At 41.0% G+C, this 15908-nt stretch overlaps 1 protein-coding gene across 1 annotated transcript in view; it reads right to left on the bottom strand.

Moving 5' to 3' along the window:
* The window catches only part of LOC118387149 (cytosolic 5'-nucleotidase 1A-like), an 18899-nt gene extending 16315 nt beyond the window's left edge, over positions 1-2584 (bottom strand). The window contains exons 1-2 of the mRNA XM_052524111.1: positions 1992-2584; positions 1697-1870 (exon numbers count right to left, since the gene is read on the bottom strand). Coding sequence (XP_052380071.1) covers positions 1697-1870; positions 1992-2141 — 324 coding nt within the window. The 5' untranslated portion in view covers positions 2142-2584. The remainder of the gene's footprint in view (positions 1-1696; positions 1871-1991) is intronic.
* Positions 2585-15908: the final 13324 nt, after the last annotated feature.

A 15908-nucleotide genomic window follows, 5' to 3' on the forward strand; every position in this document is an offset into this window, starting at 1 on the left:
AATGTAAATGGTTTGTATTAGACCAACTACAACCTGGCTGGTTTGTATTAGACCAACTACAACCTGGCTGGTTTGTATTAGACCAACTACAACCTGGCTGGTTTGTATTAGACCAACTACAACCTGGCTGGTTTGTATTAGACCAACTACAACCTGGCTGGTTTGTATTAGACCAACTACAACCTGGCTGGTTTGTATTAGACCAACTACAACCTGGCTGGTTTGTACTAGACTAGACCAACTACAACCTGGCTGGTTTGTACTAGACTAGACCAACTACAACCTGGCTGGTTTGTATTAGACTAGACCAACTACAACCTGGCTGGTTTCTATTAGACTAGACCAACTACAACCTGGCTGGTTTGTATTAGACCAACTACAACCTGGCTGGTTTGTACTAGACTAGACCGACTATAACCTGGCTGGTTTGTATTAGACCAACTACAACCTGACTGGTTTGTACTGGCTGACTAGACCAACTACAACCTGGCTGGTTTGTTTAGGTTTGTATTTAGACCAACTACAACCTGGCTGGTTTTGTATTAGACTAGACCAACTACAACCTGGCTGGTTTGTATTAGACTAGACCAACTACAACCTGGCTGGTTTGTACTAGACTAGACCAACTACAACCTGGCTGGTTTGTACCAACTAGACTAGACCAACTACAACCTGGCTGGTTTGTACTAGACTAGACCAACTACAACCTGGCTGGTTTGTACTAGACTAGGCTGGTTTGTATTAGACCAACTACAACCTGGCTGGTTTGTACTAGACTAGACCAACTACAACCTGGCTGGTTTGTACTAGACTAGACCGACTATAACCTGGCTGGTTTGTACTAGACTAGACCAACTACAACCTGACTGGTTTGTACTAGACTAGACCAACTACAACCTGGCTGGTTTGTATTGGTTTGTATTAGACCAACTACAACCTGGCTGGTTTGTACTAGACTAGACCAACTACAACCTGGCTGGTTTGTACTTAGACCAACTACAACCTGGCTGGTTTGTATTAGACTAGACCAACTACAACCTGGCTGGTTTGTTTTAGACCAACTACAACCTGGCTGGTTTGTACTAGACTAGACCGACTATAACCTGGCTGGTTTGTATTAGACTAGACCAACTACAACCTGACAGGTTTGTACTAGACTAGACCAACTACAACCTGGCTGGTGTGTATTAGACTGAAAGCCACGGCTCCAATAAGCCACGCAGCCAATCTGATAGACAGGCACCTCTACAATATATTATCAAAAAGGCTCAACATTGAATACCTCCCATCACAAAAATATTCCTTTTCAAACCTTTACACAAGGGTTCCTCGAATTAACAGAGGGGTTCCTCAAAAACCTATTCAACTGGAAAGGTTCTGTAATATTCTTCCAGGCACAAAGTGTCATTTAAATAGCAAGAATATTCTGCCATTTTTATGCATTCATTTATAGAGGGTGTGCATAATTGTGGGAAACAATATTGCCTATTGTAATTCTGAGCAAAACACTATTCTAGATGCATTACACAAATTCCATCTAGGCCTAAAGACATTGGCATCACAGTGAATGAAGTTTCCTTTTCACCCACAATACAGAATTTATATGAAGTCGTAGTACAAACCCACCCTCTTATACTCCCATATACAGGCATGCAAGTAGGCCAAATCTTTAGTTAATTAAATCCCTCTAATATACCTTCACAAGGGGAAACGCAACACCTGGCATGAGTGGCTCATTCTCGAGCTCCTGTTGATTCATGTAGGCCATATACTTCTCGACTCCCTCTTCCTCATAGATCTTCCGTTCCTCATCCATGTTGAAAAGTGTTCGAGAGGAGACGGCGATTGTCACGGCATTCTGGGGTTTGGGCTATTTGGAAAACAAGATTATAAAGCAAAAGTTTTTGTCAAATAAATTAGCAATATTGTATACGTGAAGATAGTGATTTTATAGGCAAAAGGCAAACAGATGGTAAAAATGTATCACTTACGGATCTAGGTTTCTTTGTTTTTAAACTGTCAGAACAGGCTGATGCTGCCCAGTCCTTTTCCTCTCCAGCGTTAGTGGCTGCTGGATCGGTAGGTTTGATTTCACTCATATTTGGCCTGGGATGGAAAAGTTCTAGGTCTGGTAGTTCCATAACTCTGATTCCAAATGTAGATGACAGGCAAGTTTATGTCAATGTTTGAATGGGCGAGTCTATGGCAACGGAAACGGTGCTGCATTATTCTATTGTATAGTGCGGGTGTAATTAGATAACTAGATCCAGGGGAATACGACGATACGAGCGCCGACGCCCTGATCACACCAATAGTGTTTGAGCTAGTATATAGCATCATCTGGACATGTTTGCAACAAAAACTCAAAATTCACCTGATGCTACCATTTCTGTCAAGCCGTCAACACATACAATTTGACGTATATGTTTAATAAATCCAAAGTATGCACCACACAGAACGCACTGCAACTGCCTCTGCGAGGCATCAGCAGTCTTCCATTCAATGAATGTACCTCTCTACCAAAACACTCTCGGTGTGATCGAGGCGTTATTTCAGAGAGCGCTCCGTAAATCGTCTTGATTTGAATGCTTGTTATGGGCATTTTTACACACGTGCATTACACCTGTTCGGTGTGCATTTACAGGTGATTATAAAGTACCCGTTACTACACAGGCGTTCAGAACGTGTGCAGTGGCACAATTTCATGTGTCTGAAAGTACAATATTCAAACGTTATAATCACCTGTAAACACCTGTAAACTGAACAGGTGTAATGAATGTGTGTGAAAATGCCATAACAAGCGTTCAAATCAAGACGATTTGAAACTCTTGGCCATAGTGGGCAGAGCTACTAGGCATGTTGGACTGGGACACGTTTTAATATGGTAAAACGCTCTCATTTTACAGTGGGTTCGCAACAGTTCTGTGTAGCCTAGTTATGCTAATATATTTCAGACCAGTGTACTGCAGTTAATTTTATCTTTTGACTTAATGAGTAAAACATCATTGAGTAGTAAACAGAGAAACAACAACGAGCCCCAGACTGTTCGCAATAGAACATACCAGAGTGGGCGTCGTTTACTAGGCGACCTACAGTGCATTCGGAATGTATTCAGGCCCTTTGCAGAGAGGATCTGCAAAGAATGGGAGAAACTCCCCAAATACAGTTGTGCCAAGCTTGTAGTGTCATACCCAAGAAGACTCAAGGCTGTAATCGCTGCCAAAGGTTCTCAACAAAGTACTGATTAAACTGTCTAGAAACGGGGTTCCGCTAGCGCACAGCCAATGAAATCCACCCGCTAACAGCCAATGAAATTGCAGGGCGCCAAATTCAATCAACAGAAATCTCATAATTCAAATTTCTCAACCATACAAGTATTAGACAACATTTTAAAGATAAAATCCTCATTAATTCAACCACAGTGTCCGATTTCAAAAAGGCTTTTCGGTGAAAGCAGAACATGTCATTATGTTAGGTCAGAAACTAGTCACAGAAAGCATTTTCCAACCAAAGAGAGGAGTCACAAAAATCAGAAATAGACATAAAATGAATCACTAACCTTTGATATTCTTCATCAGATGACACTCCCGGGACAACTATTACACAATACATGTATGTTTTGTTCGATCAAGTTCATATTTATATCCAAAAACCTCAGTTTACATTTGGCTTTGCCTCCAAAACATCCCGTGAATTTGCAGAGAGCCACATCAATTTACAGAAATACTCACAATAAACATTGATAAAAGATACAAATGTTATTCACAGAATTAAAGATATACTTCTCCTTAATGCAACCGCTGTGTCAGATTTTTTTTAAACTTTACGGAAAAAGCAAACCAAGCAATAATCTGAGTACGGCGCTCAGAGACCAACACAACCCAAAAAGATATCCGCCATGTTGGAGTCAACAGAAGTCAGAAATAACATTATAAATATTCCCTTACCTTTGATGATCTTCATCAGAATGCACTCCCATGAATCCCAGTTCCACAATAAATGTTTGATTTGTTCGATAAAGTTCATAATTTAAGTGCAAATATCTCCTTTGTGTTAGCGCGTTTAGCCCAGTATTCCAAATTACATTTACATTACATTTAAGTCATTTAGCAGACGCTCTTATCCAGAGCGACTTACAAATTGGTGCATTCACCTTATGACATCCAGTGGAACAGCCACTTTACAATAGTGCATCTAAATCTTTTACTTTATCCTATCCTAGGTATTCCTTAAAGAGGTGGGGTTTCAGGTGTCTCCGGAAGGTGGTGATTGACTCCGCTGTCCTGGCGTCGTGAGGGAGTTTGTTCCACCATTGGGGGGCCAGAGCAGCGAACAGTTTTGACTGGGCTGAGCGGGAACTGTACTTCCTCAGTGGTAGGGAGGCGAGCAGGCCAGAGGTGGATGAACGCAGTGCCCTTGTTTGGGTGTAGGGCCTGATCAGAGCCTGGAGGTACTGAGGTGCCGTTCCCCCCACAGCTCCGTAGGCAAGCACCATGGTCTTGTAGCGGATGCGAGCTTCAACTGGAAGCCAGTGGAGAGAGCGGAGGAGCGGGGTGACGTGAGAGAACTTGGGAAGGTTGAACACCAGACGGGCTGCGGCGTTCTGGATGAGTTGTTTTAATGGCACAGGCAGGGAACCCAGCCAACAGCGAGTTGCAGTAATCCAGACGGGAGATGACAAGTGCCTGGATTAGGACCTGCGCCGCTTCCTGTGTGAGGCAGGGTCGTACTCTGCGGATGTTGTAGAGCATGAACCTACAGGAACGGGCCACCGCCTTGATGTTAGTTGAGAACGACAGGGTGTTGTCCAGGATCACGCCAAGGTTCTTAGGTTCTTATTCATGCCGCGCGATCACCAAGGGCAGACAAAAAGTCCAAAAGTTCCATTACAGTCCGTAGAAACATGTCAAACGAAGTATAGAATCAATCTTTAGGATGTTCTTCACATAAATCTTCAATAACGTTCCAACCGGAGAATTCCTTTGTCTTCAGAAATGCAATGGACCAGAGCTCGCTGTTGGTCAGCTGATGGCTCTCTGGGAAGACCTATACTCAATAAATCTCATTGGCCCCCACTTCACAGTAGAGGCATCAAACAAGGATCTAAAGACTGTTGACATCTAGTGGAAGCCTTAGGAAGTGCAATATGACCCCATAGACACTGTGTATGCGATAGGCCAAGAGTTGAAAAACCACAAACCTCAGATTTACCACTTCCTGGTTGGATTTTTCTCAGGTTTTTGCCTGACATATGAATTCTGTTATACTCACAGACATCATTCAAACAGATGTAGAAACTTCAGAGTGTTCTCTATCCAAATCAACTAATAATATGCATATATTCACAACTGGGACTGAGTAGCAGGCAGTTTACTCTGGGCATGATTTCATCCAATGTAATGACTAATGTCTGAAGACTACTACTACAAGACTAATACTACCTGAGATACTACCTTCTGTAGCTCAGTTGGGACTGGCGCTTGTAGCCAGGGTAGTTTATTCTGGACCACCCATTTCATGCACAATGACTGTAAGACTTTGGATAAAAGCCTGAGAAATGACATATTATTACCTTATTATTTACTACTACTACCTGAGAGACTACTACTATCTGAGAGACTACTACTACCTGAGAGACTACTTACCTGAGAGACTACTACTACCTGAGAGACTACTACTACCTGAGAGACCAAGCGGACAGACCAAGCGATGACACCTTTATGGAAATGTTTGGATGGGCGTGTCTAACTCTGTTGTTCATCATTCTCTTACAACAGATCTGATATGTCATATAACTCGCAAACACTCATGGGATAGGCTAAAGGTTGCTTTGACTATCACTGCTCAAAAATGCAACTCCTTTGCCAGTTGACTTCACCTATATTGTGGTCTGTCTAACACATTCTGACAGAGCTCAGAATGTGTTATCGGACAGCTATATATACAAGCATTTCGCTACACTTGCATTAACATCTGCTAACCATGTGTATGTGACAAATACATTTTGATTTGACCTGCTTACATATTGGAAGCAAAATATGTTTATTTAGTTAAAAGATGAGAAATAATAATTGTAATCAGAATAAACAATTAACATTTAAATATGATTAGTAACAGAATAAATAGCAGAAGAATTACTGCATATTAAATAATGCTGTAATTTAAATCTGTATACCCCATGTAGGCTACTGCCCCTTTAAGAGCTAGAAATAAAATTATACCCTATTTTGTGATTCTCACTAAATATATTGTTGTTTTCTCACACTATTCAAACCCAAAAAGTGAATATCTCGATTATAAAGCTCTCTTTATAGATCACATATTTCAAACAAATAATCTGAACTAAAAACTCCACACATATTTTGGAATTTATTTGCATCCTTGAAAATCGCTAATCAATATCCAAAAACAGTACACAATTTTCTCTGCGAACCTAAACATCGTCATCTTCTCTTTTTTTGTGGCACCAATGTGAGGGTTTATGGCAGGGGAAACGGTGCTGCAGTATTCTAGTGTGTGGTGCGGGTGTGATGAGAGATCCGGTGGAATACGACGATACGAGCGCTGATGCCTTGATCCACAGGCGAAATCCCAGGTGGGACGGGGGTTTCCCATCCTGGGAAAAATATGATTTGTAATCCCCAATATATCACTGGAAACATAACTATGTAATTTCAATAATATTCATAATACGCAATGAAAGCACTTGCGCTGATTGTAGACACTTATTAGCTCGTTTATACGTTTCAAAAGATTGCGACCCCCACCCTTTGCCTCACAATGGTTTGATCCACTGCCCCCCCCCAACCCTCAGCAGTGGCACAAGATGCAGGTTCTGTGCATGTGTGGGAATCTGACGGAATCTACCACTCAATACAAGAAAACACATTTAATAACCGTCACCAGTCTTCATTTTCGCTGCATTCTATTACAGGTCACACACACTATGTTAGCTGATGTTTGCTATTTAGCTACAGTAACATCAACCAGTGTGTGCAGCTCTTTGAATTTGAGTCAATGAGAGAAACTAGCAACGCAATGTTGTGTGTTCCTTAACTGGCAAGGTAACAGAGGGTTCGTGTCTACCGTCTGAAAGTCACTTAATACACGTAACTAACGTGATGTTAAACCAGTCAATCGCACCATAATGATGTTTTATGTTGTCAGGGTTCACACACAATAGCTGAATTTGCACAGCCAGCGAGCAAACATTAGCTAGCAAGCTAGCTAGTACCTATTCAATATACGTGGAGTCGTCAAATATTCCATCTTTGACATCGTCTGTTTATTCCAAGATCAGCATGTAGCTGTAGTGCTTCGACGTCCCTGTGATAAGGTTAGCGATACACTGAACTCCAAACTGACATTACTCTTCTGCCATTGTCTTAAATATATTTAATGGTCTCGTTGCAAAAGCTAAATTGTCGCTTGGGGAATTTGAAGCACCTGTGTGCCGATCTTGAGTAAACTGACGATAGCAAAGATTATAGCAAACGCCACCGAAACGGAATTGGTGCTCGCTAGCTCTGCAAATTCAGCTATTGTTGGAAGCCAGCCACTAAAAAACAAACTATATTACAATTCCAAAAGGTTGCAGCATACGTTGTGTAAATGGTGACCTCATACAGCTGTCAACCCTTATCACTGCAATCCGTTTGATATTTGCTAGCTGACCAGCTAGCTACCTTTTAGATTGAAGCCCATCTAGAATGATAGAAGATGATAGAAGCCCATCTCCTACTGGTAATAACCTGAACACTGTGTGTGTGTAGCCAGCCAGGTAGAAAAATGGCAGAAAAAGGACAGAGTACTTTTCAGTACACTAAAACGCAAAGTAAGAACCCTAGTAGCCTAATATCTCAAAAACTAGTTAATAAAATGCTAATAAGAAAGTGAAATGCTAATAGAAATGTTTCACAATGATGTCATTAGGCATATCAGGCAACATATGGCACACAGACAGCAGAGCTGGGGACAGATGGCACACAGACAGCAGAGCTGGGGACAGATGGGCAGAGGGACAGACTAGCAGAGACAGGGAGTCTCAGGTAAGTTTGTTGAGTCTTTGTTTGGCAACATTTACATTTACATTACATTTAAGTCATTTAGCAGACGCTCTTATCCAGAGCGACTTACAAATTGGTGCATACACCTTATGACATCCAGTGTATGTATGTATGTATGTATGTGCCATTTAGCAGACGCTTTTATCCAAAGCGACTTACAGTCATGTGTGCATACATTCTACGTATGGGTGGTCCCGGGAATCGAACCCACTACCCTGGCGTTACAAGCGCCATGCTCTACCAACTGAGCTACAGAAGGACCACCACCATTATCTACTCATAAAAGGTTGTTTTTCCTTAATAATTATTATTGCTGTGGAACAGCCACTTTACAATAGTGCATCTAAATCTTTTATGAAAGGTTTTTTAGACTTGTAAAATAGGACATAATTGGAAAATGCCATGGAAATTCAATACGGAGACCAACTTTGTGATGGTTCTCAATGGAGATTATTTTAGATGACATCACACGATATTCATTGTATTTATGAAAACTGCACCCATACACAGTGTACAGTACCATTGCCACCTACTGCCCTTTCTTGGTATTACTGGTTGTAAGTACAAATACCTGCATACATACTGTACTGATAAGGAACACTGCTGTAACTATTATTAGTAGTAGTATTATAATGATTTAAAAATTTGAACAAGTTGGGACAACCCTTCAGTTAACTACTGTACCTATCAATTATCCAGTTGTAGTAAATATGGTTCCTCAATATACATTTAACATATTACAACGTAGGCTGTGTTACAGCACTACTTTTGGTGTCCCCCTCAGGAATTGCTCTTGAGAAAATGTAATGTAATTGTCCCCTCCAAAGTTGAAATCAGATTTTTGCCCCTGCACAAATGGTCCTTTTGTTCGATAAATTCCGTCGTTATATCCCCAAAATGTCCATTTATTTGGTGCGTTTGATTCAGAAAATACACCTGTTCCAACTTGCGCAACATGACTACAAAGTATCTAAGAAGTTACCTGTACTTGATCCAAACATTTCAAACAACTTTCCTAATCCAACTTTAGGTATTTTTAAACGCAAATAATCGATAACATTTAAGACGGAATAAACTGTGTTCAATATCGGACGAAAACAAAGTGGAGCGAGCTTTCAGGTCGTGCGCCCCAACCACAACAGTACACTTGGCTATCCACCCAGAAAGGAAATGGCTACTTCTTCATTTCTCAAAGGAAAAATATCAACCAATTTCTAGACTGTTGACATCTAATGGAAGCGATAGGAACTGCAAGCAAGTGCCTTAGAAATCTAGATCCACATAGAAAACACATCGAAAAGAGAGCAACCTCAATAAAAAAAATCCTGGATGGTTTGTCCTCTGGGTTTCGTCTGCCAAATAAGTTCTGTTATACTGACAGACAATTTTAACAGTTTTAGAAACTGTAGAGTGTATTCTATCCAAATCGACCAATTATATGCATATCCTAGCTTCTGGGCCTGAGTAGCAGGCAGTTTACTTTAGGCACACTTTTCATCCGGATGTGAAAATAGTGCCCCCTGGCCTTAAGAAGTGTTAAGACACGAGGTTCATGAAATCAATGTTACTAGTAACAGATGACATTCATATTCTGACAATCTGAAACTCACTTAGATAATACATTTGATGATTCAGTAGTAGCAATACATGGTTATAGCATCCACAGAAAATACAGAAATGCCAAAGGTGGAGGTGTTGCCAATTAGAACCACATTTCTGGAAAGCTTAGAGAGGATCTCGTGTTGAATACTGCTGAAGAAATATGGCTACAGGTTCATCTGCCTCACCTATAGCCCATTCTTGTGGGAAGTTGCCATAGACCACCAAGTGCTAAAAGTCAGTATCTGGATAACATCTGTGAAATGCTTGATAATGTATGTGAAATCAACAGAGAGGTATATTTTCTGGGTGATTTAAATATTGACTGGCTTTCATCAAGCTGCTCACTCAAGAAAAAACTTCAAACTGTAACCAGTGCCTGCAACCTGATTCAGGTTATCAGTCAACCTACCAGGGTAGTTAAAAGTAGCACAGGAATTAAATCATCAACATGTATTTATCACATCTTTAATGATGCTGCAGATATATATATATATATATATATATTTTTTATTTTATTTTTTATTTTTTATTTTTTATTTAACTCAGCAAGTCAGTAAAGAACACATTCTTATTTTCAATGACAGCATAGGAACAGTGGGTTAACTGCCTAGCTCAAGAGCAGAACGGCAGACATTTGACCTTGTCAGCTCGGGGATTTGATCTACCAACCTTTCGTTTACGATTCCAACGCTCTAACCACAAGGCTACCTGCTGCTTTAAAGCAGTATCCAAATCCATCAGATTTAGTGATCTCAATGTAGTAGCCATATCTAGGAAAACCAAAGTTCCAAAGGCTGAGCCTAATATAGTGTATAAGAGGTCATACAATAGGTTTTGTAGTGAATCCTACTGTATGTTGTTGATGTAAATAATATTTTTGGGTCTGTGGTGTGTAATGAGGAGCAAACAGATGCTGCTCTTGACACATATGAAATTCCTTATTCCAGTTACTAATAAGCGTGCACCCATTAAAAAAATGACTGTAAAAACTGTTAAATCCCAGTGGATTGATGAGAAATGTAAAAATGTCTTCAAAAATGTCTTCATATCTTCAATTTAAGCCTATGAGAAAGTGGGCGCTCGGGTCTGGAGGGAAGCAAAACTCATTCCGCTACCGAAGAATAGTAAAGCCTCCTTCACTGGCTCAAATAGCCGACCAATCAGCCTGTCACCAACCCTTAGTCAACTTTTGGAAAAAATAGTTTTACCTATTGTATGACCTCTTATACACTATATTAGGCTCAGCCTTTGGAACTTTGGTAGATACAATGCTATTTTACAATGAAAAAATTGACAAGACTTTCAGCACATTTATAGGGAAGGACATTCAACAAACACAGCAGATACACAAATGATTACACAGCAGATACACAAATGATTGATGATTGGCTGAGAGAAATTGACTATAAAAAGATTGGGGGGGCTGTCTTGTTACACAGTGCGTCTTTTGACATTTTCGATCATAGTCTGCTGCTGGAAAAAGGTATGCGTTATGGCTTTCACCCCCTGCTATATTGTGGATAAAGATTTACCTGTCTAACAGAACACAGAGGGGGTTCTTTAATGGAAGCCTCTCCAACCTAATCCAGGTAGAGTTCCCCAGGGCAGCTGTCTAGTCCCCTTACTTTTTCCATCTTTACTAACAACATGCCACTGGCCTTGAGTAAAGCCAGAGTGTCTACAGTGCCTTGCGAAAGTATTCGGCCCCCTTGAACTTTGCGACCTTTTGCCACATTTCAGGCTTCAAACATAAAGATATAAAACTGTATTTTTTTGTGAAGAATCAACAACAAGTGGGACACAATCATGAAGTGGAACGACATTTATTGGATATCTCAAACTTTTTTAACAAATCAAAAACTGAAAAATTGGGCGTGCAAAATTATTCAGCCCCCTTAAGTTAATACTTTGTAGATCCACCTTTTGCTGTGATTACAGCTGTAAGTCGCTTGGGGTATGTCTCTATCAGTTTTGCATATCGAGAGACTGAAATATTTTCCCATTCCTCCTTGCAAAACAGCTCGAGCTCAGTGAGGTTGGATGGAGAGCATTTGTGAACAGCAGTTTTCAGTTCTTTCAACAGATTCTCGATTGGATTCAGGTCTGGACTTTGACTTGGCCATTCTAACACCTGGATATGTTTATTTTTGAACCATTCCATTGTAGATTTTGCTTTATATTTTGGATCATTGTCTTGTTGGAAGACAAATCTCCATCCCAGTCTCAGGTCTTTTGCAGACTCCATCAGGTTTTCTTCCAGAATGGTCCTGTATTTGGCTCCATCCATCTTCCCATCAATTTTAACCATCTTCCCTGTCCCTGCTGAAGAAAAGCAGGCCCAAACCATGATGCTGCCACCACCATGTTTGACAGGGGGGATGGTGTGTTCAGGGTGATTAGCTGTGTTGCTTTTACGCCAAACATAACGTTTTGCATTGTTGCCAAAAAGTTCAATTTTGGTTTCATCTGACCAGAGCACCTTCTTCCACATGTTTGGTGTGTCTTCCAGGTGGCTTGTGGCAAACTTTAAACAACACTTTTTATGGATATCTTTAAGAAATGGCTTTCTTCTTGCCACTCTTCCATAAAGGCCAGATTTGTACAATATACAACTGATTGTTGTCTTATGGACAGAGTCTCCCACCTCAGCTGTAGATCTCTGCAGTTCATCCAGAGTGATCATGGGCCTCTTGGCTGCATCTCTGATCAGTCTTCTCCTTGTATGAGCTGAAAGTTTAGAGGGACGGCCAGGTCTTGGTAGATTTTCAGTGGTCTGATACTCCTTCCATTTCAATATTATCGCTTACACAGTGCTCCTTGGGATGTTTAAAGCTTGGGAAATCTTTTTGTTTAAACTTCCAAACAGTATCTCCCTGCCTGGTGTGTTCCTTGTTCTTCAAATTTACATTTAAGTCATTTAGCAGACGCTCTTATCAGTATTCTTATGACATCCAGTGGAACAGCCACTTTACAATAGTGCATCTAAATATTTTAAGGTGAGAAGGATTACTTTATCTATCCTAGGTATTCCTTAAAGAGGTGGGGTTTCAGGTGTCTCTGGAAGGTGGTGATTGACTCCGCTCCATTGGGGAGCCAGAGCAGCGAACAGTTTTGACTGGGCTGAGCGGGAACTGTACTTCCTCAGTGGTAGGGAAGCGAGCAGGCCAGAGGTGGATGAACGCAGTGCCCTTGTTTGGGTGTAGGGCCTGATCAGAGCCTGGAAGGTGCCGTTCCCCTCACAGCTCCGTATGGTCTTGTAGCGGATGCGAGCTTCAACTGGAAGCCAGTGGAGAGAGCGGAGGAGCGGGGTGACGTGAGAGAACTTGGGAAGGTTGAACACCAGACGGGCTGCGGCATTCTGGATGAGTTGCACAGGCAGGGAGCCCAGCCAACAGCGGTGCAGTAATCCAGACGGGAGATGACAAGTGCCTGGATTTTCCTGTGTGAGGCAGGGTCGTACTCTGCGGATGTTGTAGAGCATGAACCTTTGATGTTGTAGGGTGTTGTCAGGATCACGCCAAGGTTCTTAGCGCTCTGGGAGGAGGACACAATGGAGTTGTCAACCGTGATGGCGAGATCATGGAACGGGCAGTCCTTCCCCGGGAGGAAGAGCAGCTCCGTCTTGCCTTCAGCTTGAGGTGGTGATCCGTCATCCACACTGATATGTCTGCCAGACATGCAGAGATGCGATTCCCACCTGGTCATCAGAAGGGGAAATTCATGATGCTCTCTGCGCTTTTAACGGACCTCTGAGACTATCACAGTGCAGGTGCATTTATACGGAGACTTGATTACACACAGGTGGATTGTATTTATCATCATTAGTCATTTAGGTCAACATTGGATCATTCAGAGATCCTCACTGAACTTCTGGAGAGAGTTTGCTGCACTGAAAGTAAAGGGACTGAATAATTTTGCACGGCCAATTTTTCAGTTTTTGATTTGTTAAAAAAGTTTGAAATATCCAATAAATGTCGTTCCACTTCATGATTGTGTCCCACTTGTTGTTGATTCCTCACAAAAAAATACAGTTTTATATCTTTATGTTTGAAGCCTGAAATGTGGCAAAAGGTCGCAAAGTTCAAGGGGGGCGAATACTTTCGCAAGGCACTGTATGTATGCAGATGACTCAACACTATACACGTCAGCTACTACAGCGACTGAAATTACAGCAACACTTAACAAAGAGCTGCAGTTAGTTTCAGAATGGGTAGCAAGGAATAAGTTAAGTCATAAATATTTTTTTTCAAAACTAACGTCTTTTATTTAGGTCAAATCATTTTCTAAACCCTAAACCTCAACTAAATATTGTAGTGAATAATGTGTAAATTGAGCAGGTTGAGGTGACTAAACTGCTTGGAGTAACCCTGGATTGTAAACTGTCATGGTCAAAACATATTGATACAACAGCATCTAAGATGGGGAGAAGTCTGTCCATAATAAAGCACTGCTCTGCCCCCCTTAACAGCACTATCAAAAAGGCAGGTCCTACAGGCCCTAGTTTTGTTGCACATGGACTACGGTTCAGTCGTGTGGACTACAGTTGACATGTTGACTGCACCGAGCTGTCTGTTTGAACTACTTGCACACAGCTCGGACACCCATGCATACCCCACACGACATGCCACCAGAGGTGTCTTCACAGTCCCCAGGTCCAGAACAGACAGTACTACAGAGAGCCATGAGTTCATGGAACTCTACTCCACATCAGGTAACAGCAGTAGAATTAGATTTTAAAAAACAGATACAAATACACCTTATGGAACAGCGGGGACTGTGAAGAGATACACACACAGGTACAGACATGCATACACACACACACGATAACAAATGCTCTATACACGCGTACAAATGGATTTTGTGTTGTAGATATGTGGTAGTAGAGGCCTGAGGGCACAGACTTAACATGTTGTGAAATATGTTGTGAATGTATTGTATTGTTTTTAAAAATGGTGTAACTGCCTTAATTTTGCTGGACCCCAGGAAGAATAGATGCTGCCTTTGTAGGATCTAATGGGGATCCATAATAAATACAAATACAAAGATATTTACCTTGTTGTCACAGGCAAAATTAAAATATTTGAGCATTTTTGCTCAATTGTGAATTGAGTTTGAAAAACAATAGTGTGTGAACGTAAATATTGAAGTTTGCCTTTGCAACAGAAATAGCGGTGTTGATCAAACAAGAGAGTTTAGTTTGCTGAGACCCACAATTTAGAATACTGTGTTGGTTTAAAATAAATCTGGCTTTCGGCATGTATTTTACTTTATTTGAGTTAATTTACTTCTCAGGGACCAGTTTACAATTAAAACATATACTGGTTTTCACAGGCTGAAATATGATGCATTAAACCAGATATAGCAACAAAAAAGTGAATGGATTTGTTTTGTTGTCTGTGGTTACTCAGGACAGATTTGAGAACCCACTGTCTGGTCTAGCCTGGACAAATCAAGTTTGTACTGTATGTGCTAACGTTCCAATCCTTGCCCCTTTTTGTCATAACAATCATGTTGCTCCATTGTTTGGCAATGACACATGAGTACATGGAGTGGAATTTGGCCTTAAAACAGATTCTGGATGTCTGGTCCATTGATTGGATTTTGACTGAAACAGGAAAGGAGTCAGAAGGGACTCTAAGTACAACAATTAACAAACCTGTCTCAACCAAAGTAAAAAATATATAGCAGCCATCTGTCAATAATGAAATCATTTCCATAGTTGAGAAAATTATAATAATATTGTAAGGACACAAGGCGAGACCCAGATGCAAACACAGGAGGTAGATAGTTTTTATTTTATTTTACCTTTATTTAACTAGGCAAGTCAGTTAAGAACAAATTCTTATTTTCAATGACTGCCTAGGAACAGTGGGTTACCTGCCTGTTCAGGGGCAGAACAACAGATTTGTACCTTGTCAGCTCGGGGGTTTGAACTTGCAACCTTCCGGTTACTAGTCCAACGCTCTAACCACTAGGCTACCCTGCCATGGTTAGAGTCCAAGATGTTTATTCACAATCCAAAAGAGGTAAGAGAATGGTTGTGGACAGGCAAAAAAAAAAAATGCTAGTTGACTTGAACGTACAAGATGAACTGGCACAGAGAGACAGGAAACACAGGGATAAAATACACCAGGGAAAATAAGCGACACCTGGAGGGGAGGAGACAATCACAAGGACAGGTGAAACAGATCAGGGCGTGACAATTATAGCTCATCCAACTTAAAACGTATACATCTGTAA

This window comes from Oncorhynchus keta, chromosome 8 (assembly GCF_023373465.1).
Source record: "Oncorhynchus keta strain PuntledgeMale-10-30-2019 chromosome 8, Oket_V2, whole genome shotgun sequence".
Classification (NCBI taxonomy): Eukaryota; Metazoa; Chordata; class Actinopteri; order Salmoniformes; family Salmonidae; genus Oncorhynchus; species Oncorhynchus keta.